This window comes from Vidua macroura, chromosome 5 (assembly GCF_024509145.1).
Source record: "Vidua macroura isolate BioBank_ID:100142 chromosome 5, ASM2450914v1, whole genome shotgun sequence".
NCBI classification, from domain to species: Eukaryota; Metazoa; Chordata; class Aves; order Passeriformes; family Viduidae; genus Vidua; species Vidua macroura.
Genome location: NC_071575.1, coordinates 39,960,014 through 39,983,255, shown reverse-complemented (window position 1 = coordinate 39,983,255; position 23,242 = coordinate 39,960,014). Strand labels below are relative to the sequence as shown.

Sequence of the window (23,242 nt, the reverse complement as noted above, 5' to 3'; positions counted from 1 at the left end):
CCAACTTTCCTTCACAAGCATTTTCTCATTTTCCCTAAACTGGGCTGTCAGATGCAACGTCCCTATCAGACAGTGTGGCAAACATCCCTTTTGATTTCCGAGCATTTGGCGCTAATACAGCTGGCACCGCAGCCTGCAGCTACTGCTGCGACTCGTCCCCTGATGACCACACAACTTAAGTGGGCTCCTAAAAACAGAGTGCAGGTAGGAGATCATCAGGGCTTTAAAGTATTTCCTACTCTAACCTACAGAAAGCAAGGGCAAAAAGTGTATATGTCTCTGAATTTAATATATGTTTGCATACCATTCATTTTTTACTGCATTTATTTGTAATACATTGTGAATAGTTTCTTTTCTCTTTTAATAGAGATGCTACCAGCTGACAGAATAGTAACAGAGTGCATTGTTAAGTGAGGAGTTTTACCCTTCTGGGAGAGGGACAATGTTATCAAAATAAAATAGACCTGAGCAGCCACAGAGCTTGTTAAACACATCCAGAGGAAGCATTTGCAAACAGACTTGAAAACAATTTACAGAGTTAATACTTCACATCCTTACTGTGTACTTTTGATTTCACTTTCTTTTTCACGGTTTCATTCAAACAGTATTTCCCCCAGAGCGCTCTTAAATCTTTCTCCTTTCTGCTTTCCAAAGTTTGGCTCTTCTCATGGTAATCTTTCCAAAGATAGGTCACCTCAAGTGTTTCTTATCATCTGTTCCAAGAACCCAGAGACAGACAAAATATAAATCTGGTTCCTCCCTCCTGTGTCCCACAGCTGCCCACAATGTTCCCTCACAGTGTCAGCACAGGGACTGTTACTACAGAATGCACTGAAGCAATACACATGTGATCAGATCCTATGGCCACTCATCGAAATTTACTTCTGCATCTTAACTTCAAGGAGATTTTGGTTCATTGATAGCAAATATTATATCCATAACATGTTGTTATGAAATTTCCATAGCATGCTAAACCCCAAGGAACTGTTGGCTCCATGCTCTCTACTGCATGCATGTGCACACAGACAAACCATTAAAAAAGCAAACTGCAAGTTCCAGATTTAAAAATTTCTCAACATGGCCTCCTTTTGCATATGCATTACAACACAATCTTTAATTACCTGATCTACTTCTTGCATGAGATCTCATTTCATTTAATGCCCAAAAGAAATTATTTTAACTACCTGATGAATTGTTTCAGACCTTGCTTTCCCCTCATTGCTCAAAGTGTAATTCCATACCTTAATTCCCACCCACTATTCAAGCCCTTCTCTCTGGGCATTCATTACTCCCCAAGTTCTTCTGTGGTGCTCATCACAGCATTTGCTAACTCATCAAACACCAATTTATTTCCACAGCATATCTGTGAAGTAAAGGTATCATTAACCCCATCTCATAGGCAGAGAACCAGAGGACAGGGAGATTATTATCATCAAAGGTATGCAAGAATTGTAAGGCTGAAGCCTGAGATGCCTTATGGCTGGATTTTAAGACTACTGAAGCTTATGTAATTTCTGTATAAACAAACCAAACCTCCCTTGGCTACAGCAACTGGTGCCAGACATCTGCAAGTTCATGCTCTTAAGTGATGAAAACGAGGAATGAACCCTGACAGGATTTGGTGCAGCCTCTGCCACACCAGCACTACAGCAAAAGTGATCAGATTCTTCATTAAGGACTCAATTTTATTGAGAGGCCAAATGAAGGTCCTAGAAGGACCCTTAGTTCTGCTGCTTTTTCAATCTGGACTATGAGTCCTCAGAATGCTGATTTGCGTATCATTTCCTGGGTTTCAGAAGGTAACTAGAAAACCCTCTGAACACAATTAGTAGCATTAAGGTGCCTGGGTTATCAGCAGTGTGGTCATCATGGGCCCCAGTACTCAGTCACAGCACAACCCCTGTGCTTTTCTGCTGAAAAACATTACAAAAAGTTGCCTAATAATTTCTTTACACAGATGAGTACCACCATATTTGTCTTACAGAAATAAGACAAACAGTAAGCAGGTGTGTTTATACTCATGACGATGATTAATGACAGCTCCTGTCACGCCCTGCTAACAAAACATAGCAATAGTCAATAAATGTTTATAATCTCATCAGCAGGGGACTTATATTGTTTCTTTCTTCATTCTACTAATTGTTTCAAGACTTCCATTGGAACTGAAGGCCAATATTAAAACTGACACCTCAGTAGTTGCTTCTACCTCTCTCTTTAATCTTAGTTCGTAAAACCTGGTATTTCATTCACATCACAATATCCAAGGGGAAAAATAATCACAGCACTACATGTTCATGACGTTAACCGGCAAAGCCATGATTAAAACTAAGGACTTACACATCATTTCAGGAGTAGGAAGCCCAGATCTCTTTGAATTTCTTTGTCTGAATGTGAACATCTATATTCTAGACACACTAAAATATAAAAGGATGCCAAATTCTCTAAAACACGGAAGTACAACCTTATAACAGCAGCCACTATAAGAAGAGGAAGACCTAGAAGGACTAAATTTCTTCAGCAGGGACAATCAGAATCTTTTCAGCAGGGACAATCAGAATCTTTAGTTATTCAGTCAAGAATAGGACTGGAAAGTAAATGAAAGAAAAGTAGCACAGAAATTGTATGCTCGTGATTGCTAGCAGGGAGAAGTGTTTCCACTTCATGCAAAGAATTATATAACTAAGGTCTCATTATTTCAGTGCCTTCAAATAAATAAGCTGTTTTCCCTCAAGTACTCCAAAGTAATGCTTTACTATACATGCTCTGTGCTGCCCCAGGAGCCTAAGGGCCATGTGTAGAAGAGCCACAAAGGATCATTTTAAAAAAGCAATCCTATTACTAAAAAACTTAAGACTGGCTGTTGCATGACAGTTTTAAGGAAAAAATAAAATTCGGCTTTTGTGGCCTCTTTCACAAATAATGAAAATGTTTCACCAAAACCAGCACACACCCACCTGGCAACAAGAGATGCATTGCTCCAGTCCTGCAGGGAACGCCACAGCCTCAGGTTTAGGTGCCACACTAACAGATCGTGTAGCTGGGGTTCACGCTACCGCAGCACAAGGAGCAACACCAATTTATTATATTTTAATTATATAAACAACATAATGCAGCTACAGCTACTACTCAAATAGACTAAACAACTACAAACACAAGACTCATCCCAAGACTTACATGTTTTAACTAATATAAACCAGAAAAGGGGTAAAATAAGATTTTAATATATGTGTACTTCTTATCAGCTTAAAAAAACATAAATAATATCATGGGAGGCTAAAGAGCTGCTATCAGTCTTGTTTTTTTACCTACTCCTACTAGCTTGCTTGTCTATAAAATGAGGATCGTATATAATTCTTCTCCTCCACTTGGGTTCCACTGGAAAGAACATTTTCACTAGCCACCATGACGAGCAAGATGGTAGATAAATGGGATCATCTCCAAAACACACACATACCTCTCCAGAAATCAAGCCATTCTCTGCAAGAGGATGGTTGTCATGAACCATAAAACTGCACTAGATACAATGACCAATTGTTTAAAAAAAACCCAACAGTTTTTTAAGAATTTTAACACCTATGTGTGTTGAAGAAGATGAAAAAGCAAGAGAAACAGCAGGTGGGTAGACCCTTATCTAACGACAGTGTGAATTTTATCCAAAATGGAAAATATTACTCTTGTCACATGGGAAGTCTTAGCAGTGGAAGCAGAAACAACATCACTTGCTAGCACTTTTGTTTCATTCAGAAAACCCTGAATGGGGAAGTTGACATAGCCTGTCCCAGCAATAAAGCTCAAACACAGCAGCTTCCTTTATCACAGTGGCTGGCTTGCAAACTGACACAGGGTGGTAGCCCTGTGATGACAGTCTGTCTGGACATGGCCATCACACCCATGATGAACTTGAGGCACTGGGGCTATCCAGATCTCAGGAAAAGAGTGGAAAACAGAAAGACTTGTGTAAAACAGAAATACTCAAGATCTGTAGTCCATTAATGAAAATCTCCAGATTCCAACAACCATAAAACAGTTATTAAGATGAAGGAAATAAAAAGTTTTAATAAATTTTAGTTATTTCTTTCAAATATTATTTTAATTGTGTTTTCAAAGCCTGCAATATCCTCTACTCAGGTTACCAAGCCTTTTTTTCTTGTAGGCTTCAACAAATACTTTAGTTTCTATGAAAGGTGAGCTTTTACTGTACTGACATGACAAGATCTGTGATAGGTGAACAACAATCCCCACACACATGCACATCCAGTTAAACTGTAAACTAGCAACACACAATCATTGTAAAATAAAAAGCAGTTGTCCTGCATTCCTCATCCTCAGGATCAATTAACATCTTTACAGCTTGAGCAAGAGATACTCAATTACCTTGTCACCGCATGACTCATAAAATCATTAACTCTTCTGCAACCCCAATCAAATCTGTGAGATTGCTGCAAACAAGAACTATTTTTACCCATTTACAAAATGGAGAAAATCTTGACAAGAGTGATGTTGCTACTGACCACATCATTAAGAAACCACTGTCATGTCACTCCCCTTGGCGTTTTGTCTTATGCATTTAATACAGCTTCAAAACCACCTCAGATATGAAATGCAAAGACATTTACTCCTAACATTTTGGCAGCTATGGTGTGGGAGTTCCTGCACCATAACATTAAGCTGTGTTGGAGAATAACACCCAAGAGGAGTTTTTCTGCTAATACCATCCCGAGAAGGGTATCATATATACAATTTTAATTTTAATAATTCCCAGATTTCATTCAACAAAGAGGACATTTCCAATTCTGAGTCATATAAAACCTTCAGTTTTTCATTTTTTACCTTGTTTGCTAGCCTAGGAGTCAAATACCTTCCTTTCACTTTCCAGTGATGACACAGGGAGGGAGAAGTGCAAATCAGTGGAAAGACCATCACATGTATTTAGAGAACGAATTTGAAGAGGTTGATGGTCCTAAACTGAGGAACCAGATGATTCTAAACCAGAACTGTGAAATAATTAATAAATGGCATCAGAGAGCAAAATGATATATGACTTCACCGCAGATGTAGCCTATCAATGCTCTTGGTTGAAATGTTAGACAACATATACTAGGCCTTGACAAAGGATAGAAGAAAGTTATTCATTGGACCTTGGTGACTAAATGGAACATTTCAAGGTCAAGGTTAAAATCATGAGACCTTTCAGGTTAGTGGGTACTTACTAGCAGAATTCTTCAGACACTGCTTTTTGTGATGATTACTTAATATTGTCATTGTATCTACACAGAAAGTAAAATCTTTATGCCAACAGACTATGCTGTGAACCATGTTAAGAAGAACATCATAAGAAGAACCACCAATGAGAAAAAAAAGATCTTTCAGGATATGGATGACAGACACCAGAAGTACCATAAATAAGGCAAAATTTAACAAGATGCATTCACCCTCCAGACCTGCATGTTTCATGAAACCTGTGGAGTTCTAAAATGAGTTGAAAGAAACCAAATCCTTCCAAGTATTTTGAAAAATAAAGACTTAGTGCTGACATTATTTTAGGGTGTGTGAAGTGTTTGTTTTGGTCAGAGGTGACCAAGTTGGGCTGGGTCCTAAAACCACACTCCCACTCAAGATTAGGCTGAAACTCAAAGGTCATGGCACAACACCCTGACTTCAGCAATTGGAATTATGTAATTTCTGGGAGCATTCCAGGAAGTTCTGCTACACAGCATTCCTGATGGTTTGCAAACAGTCTTTGAAATAATGTAACAAAGGCCTTTTTCATGCAAAGCCTTGTTATAAGGAACAGGTTGAATGGCAGTGCTCTAATGCTACTCAAGGTAAGTATGATGCTTTTTAAAGTCTTTTATGCAAGAAGCACCAACTTGTCTGAGTAGGTTGGGTAGCAATTTCATCATCCATTATGTTCATACTGCAAAGTCTCACTGAAATGAGTATCATGTCTGCACTACTACTGTCAATATGTCAAATTATTACTTTGTTTTGTATAGCATTACATAGCACAGACACTTCAGAAAGATAGGAGAGCTGGTGTTGCGTGTCAAAATAAGGTCATCCATTAACTGAACGCAAGTGGGTGAAACATCCAAGAAAAAAACATATCTGCCCCAGGAGCCGGGTGTCTTTTTTTATTCAGGGAACTTTAGGCAGCATTGCACGTTCCCTTCATCCACCTGTGTCCCAGTATCACAGCTAATATGGTCTTCCATGGCCAAGCTTTGGAGGAATAAAGACAGTATACCCAACAGTGGGAGTGACAATATCCCAGTATCCAGGCACAGCTGGGCTGAGGACAAACTAAAGTCACCTTTTTCCTGTGATTCCCAGAGGCCTATTCTGTTTTTAACTTGTTGTCTTTGTTTGATCCTGCGGTTATTCTAATACAGTTTTCTGCATTTTTCCATTAATTCTGCCTCCCCGTACAACACATCTGCCTCCCTGTTCCCCCCCATTACAAATGGGGGAAGAAGATAGAGAGTAACAAGCTCATAAAGTTATTGCCTCAGACAATCTTCAAATGCACTGGCTGATTGGATATATAACTCATAAATGATGATGGAGAAGGGATGCCTAACAACATAGCAAAAGGAAACTAAATCTAAAAAAGCTCCAGCTCTGTTCAGTTGAATGAACAATAGGCATTTAAGTTCATTAGCTCTGATATTCTAAAAATTGTAGCAATAAATACAATCTTTCCTGCAAGCACACATTTCTTCTAAGCAAATGACTGCAGAAGGAATGGCTATTAAAAGCTCTGCAATTACTCTAAATTTGTACTGTAAACAGTGTAACACCAGACCATAATTAAATTAAATATGAAACATTTCATTGTCCCAAACACATGAAATTCCATTTGACGAGTGCATTTGTAGTAGCACCAGCAGCATCTTTTCAGATTTTACACATCACTTTAAGTAACACCTACCCAACCAAAACACTGACACATAAAGCACATGGAAAGACCAGACAAAAGCACTTGAGGAGGCATTGTGCTTGAGACAGTATCTCTATAAAGACTGCATGCTCAAATCTCCTGTGACTGTTTGGTTTAAGTAACTGTGAGAAGTAGCTAACTCCTTGTGCATCCAGCTCCATAGGGCTGTGTGCTATTTTGAGTTCAATTCAATCTGAGTACTTGAACACTGTTGTAAATATCACTTCAAAATCTGACACACATTTCATCCAGTCTGAAATACTTCTGACCTCCACAAGCTGAAGTATATACTATTATTTTCTAAGTAGAGTAAAAGAAAAAACCTATTTGGCTCAATCCTAGAGCCATACATTAAGTTAGGAGTTAATAATTTATTAATCGTCAGTCAAGAAATCCTTATTACATTTGACAGTTTTTGGAGGGGCTTTGCTTTCTTCTTTAAAGGACCTTCAACAACAACAATCAGCTAGGGAAATATTTTGACATACAGCTTTGACATGCTCTTTTGATTTACATATTAAAGCAAGGAGAAGTTACATGTTTGCACTAACATATATCACTTTCAAATTTTTCAGTGCTAAACAGATTTATATTTTTTTATTCTTGTGTAGTAGATTTTGTGCAGCAGACTTCATGTCACTACGTTACCCTTTATTACTGCATTGCCTGCCAAATAGGTCTTTTTCTTGCAAGAACTCCCTCTTAACAACATAGAAAAGCCATATAGTTTTATATTATCAGCACAGTAAGTTTTCTTAAAAATGGAAAGCAAACAAAATTGTATCAAGAAGAAGCCCAGTAAACAACCAAGTACCCTACATTAATTGTCTTTAGGAGATAGGCAAGCATGGCGCACTGGGAGAAAGCCAATAAGAACAACTCTTGTTTCCTAATTTTCCACAAGACAGCAATTCTCTGGTGCTGTAAGGCACAATGACATTTATCACTCTATCTTAGAACAACTGTAAAGTCCTTATGATTTATTTCAGCAAAGTGGAAATGAAGAAAAAAATATACTGACAATCACTCACATGGTACAGAACAACAAAAAAGTGCATCAAACTTCAGCAGTTCAACAAGGCACAGCTTCACTGCAAAGGTCCCAAACCAGTGGCCAAAACAGCAGAAACAGGCAATTTCTGCTCATGGCTGAATTATGCTCATACTGCTACCACCTCACCCTAACAGTGCCACACAAGAACCCAGACAGGGGCTGTGTGTGGCTTCCCTCCTTCCCACCCTCCCTGTGGGCACCTCTGGGCACATCCTCTTCTCCAGAAGACCATAGCAGACCGGCAGCTCTGAAACCTGACAGGCTCAGCGGACAAACTCTAAGAAGCTGCAGGGTCCAGCATATAGTTTGCACAGGGATTTCTGAGCAGGTGGTTTATTTTGGTTTTGACAGAGCTGCTGAGTGCCATCACATGAGTGCCAGCAAAAAAAAAAATCCCCACTTAATTCTCCACAAGTGGTCCTGGACCTGCAGCGAGGAACCAGCCCACTCAATTTACTCACTACTGAAAAGACCAGGTCACAGCAGAGGCTTAGTAAACTGACTCTCCCTCAATACCAAACATTATTCATCAACTTCAACTTACAAATGAGTGCTCACTGCCTCTGTAGTGCTTTAAAAATATCCACACAGCCTTCCAAAGGCACTCTACAAGGGCTACCGCCACACTACTCACTTCTCAACAGAGTGTTTTAACAAAAGGTTTCCAGCAGTCAGACTGGATTAACTGCATCTGAAATCTCACCAGGTCTCTGCAGGCAGACCCTCTTTACTTTGAGAGCTTCTGTGCCACTTCAGATGCTTTGTATTGTTCATTGGCGGCAGAGCCAGAAAGAGCTCTCACAGGAGCTGGCTTTTAATACATACATGAGACTCAGGTCCTAGCAAAGGAGGAATATTGCTTGCATTTTTGGAGTTTAAACATCTTAAGAACATAACATTTATCACAGCCAAAGGAAAATGAGATTATGCAAAATACTTACTTCGAAAATGTTCTGAGGCATAATAGTAGACATCCTCATAGCCCTCGTGGTAATCCTCCTCAGGTCGGTACTTTTTGCCTTTTCTTCTTCTTGATCTTCTGATCTGCTTGACAAAGCCCAAGAAGCGTTCCATCTCCTTCCTCACTCACGGCCCCAGCCGGCAGCCCCCTTCGCCCTCTGCTTCACAAAGAGCTGTCCCAGCATGAATCAACCGCAAGCGCTGGAGCAGAGCTGCAGCTCCCACCAGCCACTCCGCTACCATTTAACAACCCCTCCCTTATCTCAGCTGTGACCAGGAAGCATATTGTTTTCCCTTTTTTTTTAAAAAAAAGGGACACACACACAGACACACTTTATCAAATCTAATGACTGGAATATTTCAACCTGAAAATAAGTAAAGGAGGAAAGCATTGAAGCAAAAGGAGAATTTCAGGATTTCAAGCTATTATTAAGCAGCAGAGGACAAAGTTGAAGAGACCTGCTTGCCAGCAATGGGAAGCTCAACACTGCGAGCTCCCTATCCTGTATCTCCATCATTTGAAGAGGGGCTGGGAGGCGGGGATAGATGTTAGTCAATGGACTGAACCATCTCTCACGGCAAAACAGCTTTCTATTCGCCAGTTAAATGCTGCCCTCATATCTACCCAGGCAAAGGCTCAGGAGCACGTTTGATTTCGTTTGTTGTAAGAACAGGAAACACGCTAATCCATTTCTGGCATCTCATACACTGGATGAATAAATAGCAAAGTGGTTTAATCCATACACACAGCCCACTCAGCGGCAAGTGTGCGCCGAATGTGTTAATTGGAGCAGCAGGGAGACAGCTCGGCAGCTGTTAAAAAATGACACATATACCCACTGGGCATTAGTGTATTCTAATCACTGCTAGATCTAAACATTAAAAGGCACTCCAGACAGGTCTCCTACAGAGCTGGCCAGGGTATATGGCAATAGGCAAACAAAGGAAGCAACATCACAAGCACACTATGATAATACTCATTTCAAATCCCAGCAGAGTTCAAAAAACTTTAAAATTAAGGTGCGGCAGAATATCCTTTGCACAGGGTGAGAGAAGCAGAAAGCCTGAGAAGGCGCTGGCTCTCTTCTCTTGCTGCATGCCTGAAACCCACATGCGTTCCCTAAGATAAGGCTGGAATTTTATCCGTGTTTCTGATGAAGTTTCCCTGCCGCACAAAAACACAAAAACAAAAACAGTGACTGCTCGAATCCTATCACGCTGACATCTGTCAGGGGCTTTTTACTGTAATCACGTTCCTGCAAGCCCAGGGAAGTCTGTAGTCCAGCAGGACTTCTTCTGTCTGTTGGAACAAGTCAGGGATCAAGCAGTCACCTCAGTCAAACTATGTGCTGAACATGGTCACTTGCATCCTGACTCCCAAGATATATAATTTTGCACTTAGGAGCAGGAAGAAGTCAGAAAGTCTTCCTGTAAAAGAGATTTTACAGGTTCATCGTCTGCAAAAGGAAGAGCATGCAGAGCAGGGATTAGTTTCTGGTGATGCAGACATTTCAGTGAGTCATTCTGCAAAGAGTAAACCAGGGCAATGTTTTTGAAAGAAGAAAAGATGAAGTAAAGCAAAAACCAGGACTGTAACTTACCAATTCTGTTTCAAAAGAAATATGCAGAGATTAGTCAGTATTAAGTTGGGATTTTCTAGTTTTGAAACATGTGAAAGTTATAAGTAGAGGTCAGCTAGACCTGATACCTGAGGATCCTAAAACACACACACACACTCTGAAAGATGGAACTGGAATTCTTTTGGGCTTGTTCCAGTTTTCCAGGAATTTTAAAACAATATTGTCACAAACCCACACTCATTTTATCCATAAAAGCTCAAAAATCCCTGAATGCTCCTGCCAAGCTCCCCACAGGAATACAAACTCATCCTCCTTGACCTCACCAGCCCTGCTTTCCCGCTGTGAAAATGCAGTCGCTGTCGCTAGCTGATGAACACCCCCAGGGCACCACCAGAACTATTTTTAGTGAAACTTCTTTAAGGAGGTTATGTTTCATTACAAGCCTGTTTTTATCACACAGGTTTCAAATTTCAAATGGTAAAGACCTTAGAGGAGTATTACAGGCATATTACCGAAATTAAAAAAGCCAGTAAAACTTCACCTATGGACTTTAGGAAGGGATCGCTGTATGTTTTGAAGGTTTCAACTTGCATCTCTTCTGTGCTCTGCCACCAAGCAGCAAAAACATTATTGTCATGAAACATGAAAACCAAAGATGTAGCCTACAGCAGAGGCAGGACTTGCTCTTTTCAGAGAGGAAAATGTTGGTTGTTGAGGACTCTCCCTGACAGATGTGAAAAAGGTATTTGTAGGTGTCAGAAACAGTCAAGTCAGAAGTCTTCCAGCCATCACTGCTCCATGAAGTTAAATTATTAATTTCAATTAAAAATTACAAAGCTTTTAAAGAAGGAGAAAATGTAAAACTTTCTGGCTTTTTAACTGTCTTCTAAATGGAAGCTGAAAAGTGGAATAAGCAGACACACTTGGCTTTTACTAAGTAAATACAACCTTTTCCAGTGCCTCTGTTGCTCAACATGCTGCAGCAGAAGCAGCTTCCCTAGTCCTCAGCACACCCCAGGGAGACTTTAGGCCTTTCCACAACAAGACAAATACAGCAAATAAGCAGATAAGGGAGCAACCCAATGATCTGAAGTAGCAGCATAAGGAGCAGGTGCAGGACATCAACTGCCTGACCACTGTCTAGAGAGAACTGATGTAAGACTGGGCAAATTTTGAGCTTTGGAAAGTACATTACTACCTTGTGCACTGGACTTCTCCTCTCTCATACTCATGAGGTGGATCACACAGCTATAGTAAACCAAAAAACAATGCTCCAAAAGGTATTACTGGCCAGTGCTCATGGTAATAGCTCCCACCTATGTTGTGTGTAAAGTATGAAGGGGTTGCAGGGGACACAAGCTCTCCTCAGATAAGCAGAGGGGGCTCAAGCTCTGCTGCACTTCACGCTATCCCACCACCTACTACGCTCTACACAGACCAGGCTCCATCTCCTACGTTAAAGATGCAGAAGCAGGCCTGCAGTTTCTAACACACAAGCTGACAATCCTGCCAGCATGTAAATCATACACCCCCTTCCTTTTACATGAATGCAAACAGCAGACACATATAATATCAGAATTTTTACATATTTTTTAAGAAAACATAGAGCAAGCTAAGCTTTTGATTGGAGTTTCTCTGATCTAAAATACTGTGGTATTTGGGGCAATTTAAAGAGAAGGAAATACCTTAACTAAGGACATTGTTGTTATATATTAATACGAGTTGGAGCATTAAGTGCTTTACTATACTAGTAAGATTTCTCAACAAAACATTTGTTTCATATGCATTATATACTACTGCTACTGTTTGCTGAAAATACTGGAGACATTCATTAGCTACTCCTCATGCCATACCTGTAAATATTTTATCATAGTCCTACTTTCAAAGGTATACACAGAGAACTCAGTTTCATAAACACAGTAGTTAGAAAAAAACCCTAAATAAACAGCTTAACTACTGCTTCCCCCATTGCTCAGGATTCACCCTTCTGCAGCTTCTTGTGGAGAAGAACTTATTTCTAAATGAACATGAACATGGTTCTTGCAACCTTCTGCTTGAAAAGAAATAAAAAAGCAGAAACTAATAGAGGCATATGGCAGTTTCAGAAAGGTATATTGATTGTACAGGACAAGCAGAGAAAGAAACAAACACTTGCTTTCACATTTTTAAAATGCAAAACATCAGAGATGATGAAGAGTTTCATCCTTAATGACAAAGAGAATAGGATAATTATGCCCAGAGGGCATAAAATTACATGCTGGTTTATATTCTGAAGCTGTCTCTGAACTAGAATTTGGAGAATCAATTTTCTGGTGTTTTAATGCCACAACAGAAAGTTGCAATGTAAGTATGTCTGAAGCTCTTTGGCTCATCCTTTCTGCCTACTCCAATCAAAGCAAGTATTCGATCGCCATTCCCAAAGGGACTCCTTAGAAGAAGCAAGGATTGTCATGCTGTCTCCAGCATGACTGGCATAACAAAAATTTTGCCAAGTGGCACTGATTAGATAATATTTGCATACTCCATTCTGATAATTAAATTGTTTAAGTTAAGGAGAAGCTCCATCAAACTGGATCACTCACAGTGACTTACTGGAAAAGACCTCATAGCAATAATAAAACATACATAAATAAGACAGTCCTTTTTGAAAAGCTGAGCTGAAGCATAAATGCTTTTGCAGCCATGGATAATTTTCTAGAAGACAGATGTCAGCATTTAAGCTTTAACTCGTCTTTATATCCTACACAGAGCAAAGATTAGGTTTCTCATAATGTAAAATATCTGCATTTAACATTTTATTTGCACAAAATTAGCTACACAGTTATCAAGGTAAACTTTCATAAGTCACATTAAGTTATTTTCTACAGCACTTTTCCCAGTATTTGGGAAAAGCAGCAGGAAAAGCATCTTGGTATCCAAGGATAAACCACTAAGGTAGTAAATATTTAACAAGTATTTCCATTTGAGTGGACTTGCAAACATGATGCCTTGAAATCAGAGCCTGCGTATGAACCAAGATTCTGTAATGTGTTGCATCATAAACACAGAATGGAATGGGCACCAAATATTAACACTTTGGGGCAGGTATTTTGCACCCTGTTAATCAGGATGTTTCAGTGTTTAAAAAAAGAATAGTTTAGACAGGTGAACCCTCCTACCCTCCTGTAGCTCTCTCTGCTTCTCTGGGCAGCCCCTAAAAGTCTTCTGCTGGGGGAAGGAATGCCCCTCATTGGGAGGCAACTATGGAAGAGAGCACACAATGGCAGTTGCAGAGATCTACCTGCTTCAGGTTACTCTTTTGGAAAAAAACCCCAGAATTATACATGGTCAATACAAAAATTAAGATTAATATAAACAGCTCTTGGAAGCTGGCTGAATAGAGGAAACAGGTTTTTCCCACCTCCCTCAAACCTGTAAGTATAAAGGCACAGTAAACCTCAAAGGGAAGAAACAATAATTTCTTCTCTGCTTTTCCTTCAACTGAGGGATGTCTTTGATAACCTGCTGTCACTGTTTTTGAAGACCAGCAATAACTAACAAAGGAACTATTCCCTTTATTTATCTTACAGTATCATCTTGTCTGACTTTCTAGTTTTTCAAGTGATGTTTGTTCACACACGACAATTGCTCATGTCAAGGCTCCAATTTTCCACTCTTTGCCCTAAATATCTTGGTGCAAAATGTGAGCTTATCAATTTGAAAATTATAAAATGCCTGTAATCAACAATCTATTACACTCTGTAAGAACATATGGCCCATATATGCAGAAGCAGTTGCTGTGCTCAAAGCCAACATTGTGTGTGAGGTGTACCTAGCAGCAGCTCACTGGCCCCTGAGGTACCACTTCCCCACCAAAAACCCCTCTGTCAAACCAGATTCTGAACACAAGTTTTGTTCTCTTCCTAAAGACATCTGAAAAGGGCACTGAAGGCATGAGATATACTAAATATTACACTGCATATCTCTCCCACTTGACAGTTTATATACACACAGGATAACCAGTGCACTATCTCTAGAATGTTGCAGCAGGAGAACTGGATGGTGATAAAATACTGCTGATCTGTACTGCTATTTTTAAGATCTGATACTTGTTATACACTGTTAAATTATCAGTTTGCTCTGATTTTAATGCATTACATTCAGTTTCACAAGTCATACATTCTTGTTATTAATTACTCACACAGAATCATAGACCATTTTTGTCCTCTGCTCCTAAATTAATTGCAAGGCTTGAGAGTTGGAGTTCAGCTTTTGCGTCACCCAGTTGTAAATTAAATTGACTGCCAAATATTTTTCATTTTCCCTCTTTTTTCCTTTTTTTTTTTTGCAAGTGAACACACATTTCAATACTTTGAAATAAATAAAATAAAGAACTTGAGTTCTTTATTGTAGTTTATCATATATGTTATTTTGTATTAACATCCCCAGTAGTTTTGCTTTTTTGCAGAATTTTCCCACATAAAAGTGTGCACATAAATGTGAATGTCAACACAGGGATGAGGGTAAAATAGAATACAAAGGACAAAGGAAGAGGGAACTTTCATTTAGAGGGAACTGGGGGACTGCTTGTGTGTACAATACAAGAATGCTGCCTCTGGAATATGGAGAACGCCGAGAAATCTTTGTGGCACTGTTTTGAAAGGGTCACTTGTCAAGTTGAATTTCATGAAGAATTTATGCTTCAGGGGAAAAAACACTTCCCCCCCCCCCCCCTTCAATTCAGCTAAAGCCATTTGCATACATTCTATTTTTTCTTGTCTTTCTAGCTTATTTGGCTTTAAGTAAGTGGCTAATTAGACTACACAAATATGCATTAACAAATGTTAACCTTACCACCACCAAGGAAGTACTGCTCAGGTAAAATTAAGTACAAAAAAAGTCTGAATTTCCTTAATGTGACACCAATAATCATTCTACAAGAAAAACTAAGCAGAGAACTATTCCAACCATATGTAAAACCCCTTCAGGGTTAAAGCAGTAGACTGAAATTTTAAAATACTAAAACTAGAACACAGCTCTTTGGAAAGTCTGAATTAAAGGTGTTTTCATCTTTTTAACGAAATGCAGCAAATGGCTAGAGGGAACACTACCAAGATTTTGCATCACGTGTCTGTTTTATGCACAAAGGATATCTCAAATCAACTATGAAATACATATGAAGAAATGGTTTAGAATATGGATATGGTTTTTAGTCGTCCCTGAGTAAAAAAAACATTATATTTCCCTAATTTTCAATTCTTCAACAACTGCACATTTCAACTCTAACAATAATTAAAATGCACACAGATCTCTGGAAAGAATGAATAATTAATTTATGAAATTACAGCTGGCCAGAGCAAAAATACCTAGCTAATACATTAAATGAAGTTCTTAAAACAAAAGCATCAAAATATTTTCTTAGGCTGCAGACCACAGGAGCTATAGTGTGCCATCAAACAAGGCTGCAGAAGGTGGGATTTCACAGTTAATTGATAGGGGAAGACCTCTTTGAATATGCTGTGTGAGGTAAGTCATATGCTTTAAGTTAAGTCATGGGAGAATCACAGAATCACAGAATGACAGAATAATGAGGTTGGAAGAGACCTCCAAGATCATCAAGTCCAACCTATGCCTTAACACCTCAACTAGACTATAGCACCAAGTGCCATGTCCAGTATTTTTTTAAACACATCCAGAGATGGTGATTCTACCACCTCCCTGGGAAGACAATTCCAGTACTTTATTATTCTTTCGGTGAAAAATTCCTTCCTAATATCCAACCTGTACCTTCCCTGACATAGCTTGAGACTGTGTCCTCTGGTGCTGTCAGTTGCTGCCCAGTGGAAGAGACCGACCCCCACCTGTCTACAACCTCCCTTCAGGGAGAATCAACTATTCAACATCTCTTTACATGTAAGAGTTCATGCAAGAAACTTTTTGCTGTGTGTTCTCCCTCTTCCTATTACCAACAGTTAGTTGTGAAGAGCAGTAAAAACCTTGTTATGTTTCATTATTGAAAACATCCACCAGTCATATATTTTGCATTTCTCTAATGAACCGATTATTGCAACAAGAAACTTCTGTAATTTGTTTAATAAACTGAAAGAGAAGTTAGAAGTAATAAAAAATGGGCAACAGGAAAGAAATCTGAAGGGAAAAATACAAAAAATCTGGAGGCAACTATGAAATTGAAGTAATGGAGAAGCACCTCTGGGAAAAAAACACAGGCAAAAAGGAAGCTGAGCTGTATCCTGAGCTCCATGTCTTATCAGGGTCAAGATGCAGTAGATAAATAGAAGATTTTATGACAAGAAAATTCTGCTCAACTGTCAAAAAAGTCTACTACAGAGAAATTCCTCATTATGATCACATGAATTTACAATAAAAGACTATATAAATATATATGCAAATTAAACCATCCATCTGGACTCCACTGCCCTAGAGGCACAGGCCAACATGATGGCAATGAAGAATTCAGTTGCTCAGATGGATTAACCCTTCTCCTTCTCTCTCAATACCCTCCAACATCCAGTTTCAAGTAATTCCTAGTTTTTTTACACAGTCTGAAACTGCAAAGCATACAAAGTAAAAAAGACTTGAAAGGCAAAAAGGACAACTTCACATGTAACCTCACAGTAATGAGGCCCAAGTTCATGTCCACAGCACTGAAGGATGGAGGTTTCCATCCACCAGCTCTCAGTAGCAAGGCCCATTGAACATTAGTGTGGTACTTCATCTCTCTTGTGCCAAAAAGCAGTTTGGGAAATGAGAGCTGCTAACACCCCATTATGTATGAGGTTTCACTTCCCTTCTGTCCCCATTCCAAGGGCACAGAACAGGTTCTGCTGCTCAGTTTGTAATTTGTTTCCTAGCTCAAGTCCACTTTTTCCATCCAGGGGAACAGAAAAAGGAAAATTTAAAACAAAACAAAACAAAACAAAACAAAACAAAACAAAACAAAAAAAAGAGAGAGAAAATCTGCTTAATGCTGCTGCTAAGATGTTAACAAAGGAAATACAGACAAAGCAAATGCAAAGACTTCAAAATTGTCTGCTCTGTCCTCCATGAGAACAGCATTCCTGTGTTTGAATGTTAAGAGGCACACCAAAGGTTGGAAAACAAAAGCATCACATCCCAAGCTTCTGAATCTCATTTACTTCTGCTATAAAGTTTGACTTTTTTGGCTGTAAATTCACTCTTACAATAACAACTTTGCCATAAAAAATTGTGAGACTGAATATAATCACTTGTTCAATGTTGCACTCTTTACATGGTAATAATAAAGGCTATAACAAAGAATTCTGATTTTACTTGTAAAGACTGTGAGATCCTTGACCTCAGCATACATTTCAGAAGCAACAGAATAGATGAGGTTTCTTCTCTTTGAAATCTGATAGTTCCCAAACGAAAAGTTACTTGGAATTTACATTCTGTGACACTCAAAAAAGACAAAGTAAGTCTGATGTTTCAAACTTCTCTTTAGAGCTGCTTTGTACACAAGGATTTACTTAATTCCTCTTCTGTGACACTCCTCATCCATGGTAATTACAAATGCTTTTCAAGCTGTTCTCAAGAAGTCATCCCTAACACACCCACTTTACAACACTTACTAACAATGATTTTCATCCTCACACTCTGCCCTGTGCTCTTCAGTAAGATCCATACCTCCAGGTATTGCTTCTGTCTTGGTATACAGGTTATAATGTAGGAATTCACAACTCCTGGAGTTTTTGTACTGTATGATGTATTTAGTCACATGACTAAAAATGTGCATTTCAAGAAATACATAGCATTTCTCTTTGTTAATTATTAAAGTCACAGAAAATGAATATACTGCTCAAAGAGCAAATTCCTTATTTCCTAACACATACATGAAGTGCCAGAGCTTGTAAGTAATCACCTCAAGACTCAAGAGACCAAGATACTGAGAGACCTCAGTTTTCACCCACACTAACAAAATGATAAAAGAAAATACTACAGAAATTTTATACCAGACCAATTAATGTCATCATCAGTTAGTGTGCAAAGCTGTCACAGCTAAAACTTCACAATCCCAAAGAATTTCAAAACTATTGCAGATATCCCAAAAAACCTTCTCAGTCTTTTAGATGCTCAGAACATATCAATAGTTCTAAAAGGTGCAAATTCAGACAGAATGTGTATTTTACAAACTAACTTGTGAATTATTGATATTTGGATTATCTAACCATTAACATTTTGCTCAGAAGCACTAAAGCAATTCTGTAGACATGCTCATGCATTCTCCCTGCTTTTATACAATTCTGTGCTGAGTATCATGTGGCATTGACTGACAATTAAGATTCTTTAATAAACTATTCTGTAATTCTTCTTTCTCCTTAAAAATATCCCCTTAGGTCTGAGTTCAAGCCTTTAAAAAAAGTGTCTCAGGTATTTACAACTGACCATCCTAATCTCCACTCTTAGAGTTGTCTTTCCTGCAAATTGCTTCATGCACTACTTATTCAGGTGTAGATGATACAATTTTTGTCCTGCTATGATAGAGGATGTCAGTCTAGAAATCTTTTAAGGGCTTAACCTCACTCACTGTCCATCTGAGCTGAACATGATGCCTGGTGGTAGCAAGGACTAGGATAATAAACAGCTGCTGCATCAGATGTCCCCAGCTGTGGTGGTATTGGCACATCCTAACTTCAGATGCAGTCATACCACAGGTTTTGTTTTGCTTAAGAAATACATTTTAAAAAATTATTGTCACACTTATTTGAAGAGGAAAAGTTTACAAAGTGAACTTTCCTGCTGGGCCTAAAGATCACATCCTGGAAGCCAAGAGTGATAACTTGACACTTCATTTTCCAAGAAGTCTAAACAACCACAATAAATTTACAAATGTAGGCATGCTGCACTGTTAAATTTCATTTCACGCTTAGTAAGCAAACATTATCAAACTATAAGTACTGTCATCATCTGTCTTTTTAGTTAGAAATCTTGTAGCCAATAAAGGTGTGACCTTGAAATATTCCACAGATGGATGAAGTCGCTTTGCTAGTCCCTTTGTTACATATTTTGCAGAATTGCAAAGTTAGGTCACACTTACTCTAACTTCACTTTACAAAAACTTTACAAACTGCTTTATCATTAAGAGTCACTACAAGTGCATTAATGAACTATGTGTCTGAACTGTCATGAAAAATTCAGTTTTGAAATTAAAAATGCTGAGACAATGCAGAAGCTAATTTTTTAAATATAGTAGTACTCCTATTTTTACTGCCAAAACATAAAAAGTAAACCTGTATGCTATTTTTCTAATACATTGTTAAAACCAAAAGTTTTTTGTTTAAGAAGCTAGTGAAAACATATGTCCTTGTGTGAGAGGATGATGAAATGTTACAGAACACAGACGTAAATTCATCGGGATTTGTCATGTGGGCTGAATCTACTCTGGTATTTATTTTAAAGGGAAACCTAAAGGAAAAATTCCAATGCTGTTTTCTTAAGGAATAGCTATTGTTTTCTGATACTTTTACTGCATGCGATATACTGCACCAGATGTAGTATACAAACAACCAAATATATACAATGATAAACCTTTTTTAATGATTTAGTTACCTAAAAAAATCCTGTTCAGTTACAAGACATAATGATTCGTTACCACTTCAAATCTTATTGAATACATCAAATCACTTTTTTTTCAGTCTAATTACCAAACAAGAAGACTAACTGAGTAAGAATTGCAAAACTCATGAAATGGATTTAGGATCTCAAATGAGTTGTAAACTACTGTAAATAAACAAAGAAGTTGAAATATAAGCATTCTGCATCTTGAAAGAAAAAAGAAAATAAAAATCAAACAGAAGTTAATTTGAAGTACTGTTTGGTTGCTTCTAAGTATGTTCTTTTTTTTAATCTCAAATTATTCCTTTCTGAAAGATCCACCATCTCCACCCCACCAACACGTATCCCAATAACTGATTCCTCACAGGGATAGAGCTAATTTGAAATCAGAAAGACTCTGAAAAGAATAAGCTCAAGCTCCACACCTCCACATCTGGAAACAGACATAGCTTCCATCTAAATTGTACATGGTTTGGTTTTGGAGTTAAAATTTATCTTGACTGGATTCTCTCTTGGTCACTATGTTAATTTTTTTATTTTGGTTACTCTTTACTTTTCAAAACACCTTCTCTCAATACCATCTACTGAGGCCAGTGGGAAAAACTTCCACTGTCTGAAGTGGATGCCCTATCCCTGCAAATGTTCAAGGCTGGATGAGACTCTGAGAAACCTTATCTAGGGGATGACATTCCTGCCCATGCTTGGGGGTTGGAACTAGATAATCTTTAAGGTTCCTTCCAATCCAAACTATTCAATGATTTTATGACCTAGAAGGAGGGGTTTTTGTCAGATTCTGGTTTCAAGCTTTAGTGGTTACTTTATGACAATCAAAAGGAAATGGTAGCATGAAAGGACAGGTGGGGAATGACCCTGTCTTTTGCAGCTCACATCCTTGATATCATCAACTGTTACTCCTGAGTCCAAAAGCTAAGACTTGGCAGGTATCTGCAAAATCAAAGCCTGCAAGAGTTGGAAGAAAAAATCCAGCTTGCATACCTGGCTTTAAGATATATCAGTCCTTTTACACAGTGTATTTGCACACAGAACTGATGCCTGCTACACTGTGTCTTTTTTTTTTTTTTTTTTTTTGCAAAATTAACATAGGAATGGAAGAATTTCTGTCGCTATACTAATGGGAACACGATTTATTTATGAATATTTGTGTCCTTTATTTTACTTCGTGTATTCAATAACCTCTTAAGGGAAAGATAAAAAATTCTGAATCACATTTAAGCAAGGGTTTAAATTCCATTTAATGAGATGAGTTCTATCTGCCAATACAGACAATCTTCCCAGAATCCCCCCTGATGCCACTTCCAAGAGGTGAAAGGGAAAATGTGACACTGAATATTACATTGGCAGCACTGTTTCTGAAAACTACGTTGTTGAAGGTATTGTGTGCCTATTAATATATCATAAGCTGCTTTTAAACTAGCTGCTGGACTAAAGTAAATGAGAATTTCAACTTGTAGTTCAAATACAACTTGAAAGCAGACAAGATTTAAGAGATAATCTTGAAAATGTAATTTAAACACATTCTTCAAGTCAAAAGAAAAAACCACAAATAAAATCAGACCCTTCCCTACTAACTCTTTGAATTTACCCTTCTCCTTATTTTCCCCCCTATTATGTTCAATATTTTGAAGTCCTGTGTTGGCAATATTGTTCACCTGATCAAGTTCAGAATCTTTTCATCTTTGTGCAATGAGAAGCTAACCCACAGAGTGGACTAACATTCCCAAAAAATCTGTATTTCTAAACAAAGGGAGGAGAAAACCACAAAAAAACCAAAACACAAGCCCATTTACAAAATACAAGGTGAAAAAGCATGCCATGTTTCTGTGAGACATCAGCTCATGACTGAGGTAGTAGGACTTGCCCTTTCACTCTGGGTAGAGCACCGCTGACTTGGAGCCAAGCTGACTTTGAGCCAACCACCTCCAAGAAGACCTCACTGCTGCCTTCCAGGATTAAAGTGGGCCCATAAGAAAGATGCAGAGAGACTTTTCAGCACAGCCTGTTGCAATAAGACAACGGATAATGTTTTTAACTAAAAGAGGGTCGATTTAGATTAGATATATGGAGGAAGTTTTTTACAATGCCTGTGGTGAAGCATCAAGCATCGGCACAGGTTGCCCAAAGAGGTGGTGGATGCCCCATCCCTGGAAACATTAAAGGTCCACTGGACAGAGCTCTGAGCAATGTCATCTAGTTGAAAATGTTCCTGCCCGTGGCAGAGATAGGGGCAGGGTGGACTAGATGTCCTTTAAGATTTCTTTCAACTCAAATTATTCTATGATCACAGTGATTTATAGAATTACAAAGGGTAAAAGCACCTTGAAACAATGAAATAATGCATATGGGTTAATCACTGGCTCATCCTACCAATATCTTTCCTTTTCTCACTCATCCATACTCTTTTGCACCTGCAATGGCAGTCTGAGCTCAAAGGGCCAAATACCACAATACCACAAACTCCAGGAGTTACACGTGGACTGACAATTATTCACCAAATGAAAACATTTTTGAGGATTTTTTTACACTCTCAGCAAGTTAGTAGATAGTGAATGTGCCAGCAGATAAAGGCACAATACTTGAAACAGTATTAAACTGGCAGCATGGAGTTGCAGGGGGTTGTTTAGAAACAGGGTTATGCTAATGTCTGTGTACATTTGCTTAAAAATTTATGCCAAACAATGTTTAAATTATACAAATAGCCTGACCACAAGAGAAGAAATGCAATATTCAAGCTACATGAAGACCTTCTTTCAAACTCATGTGTATTTATTTTTAACAGGCACATCAACATCCATTAAGCACAAAGAGAATTAATTTCTTCTTCCCAGTCACAATTATGGTCAATATGAGTCAGACTCTTCCAGTAGTTTCAAAGTGGATCTAAAATAAAGGATCAGTCATCTGTGATTATTTAAAGAGCCCATGGCACTTTCATGTAAGACATGTGACTACTGGACAAAATCTCAGCAACTGCTGGTAATTCCTCTACATTTGCATGAGGTAGATTTTCCTCAGTATTGCAACTGGAGCAGTAGCTGGGCTTGTTCTAATTCTAGAGTCTCAAAGCCACTAGTTGTCATCTTTGAGAACTCATGGAGATACAAGGCTAGAAAAGGT

The 23,242-nt window shown here is 38.4% G+C and overlaps 1 protein-coding gene across 2 annotated transcripts in view; it reads right to left on the bottom strand.

The window, feature by feature from the left end:
• The window catches only part of GRIP1 (glutamate receptor interacting protein 1), a 308,983-nt gene that overhangs the window by 205,824 nt on the left and 79,917 nt on the right, over nt 1–23,242 (bottom strand). Inside the window, exon 1 of one of the 2 annotated variants that reach the window (XM_053978036.1) lies at nt 8,936–9,068. The exons of the other annotated variant lie outside the window; for it this stretch is intronic. Coding sequence (XP_053834011.1) covers nt 8,936–9,068 — 133 coding nt within the window. Of the gene's footprint in view, nt 1–8,935; nt 9,069–23,242 lie in introns of those variants that run through there. 2 annotated transcript variants of the gene reach the window in all.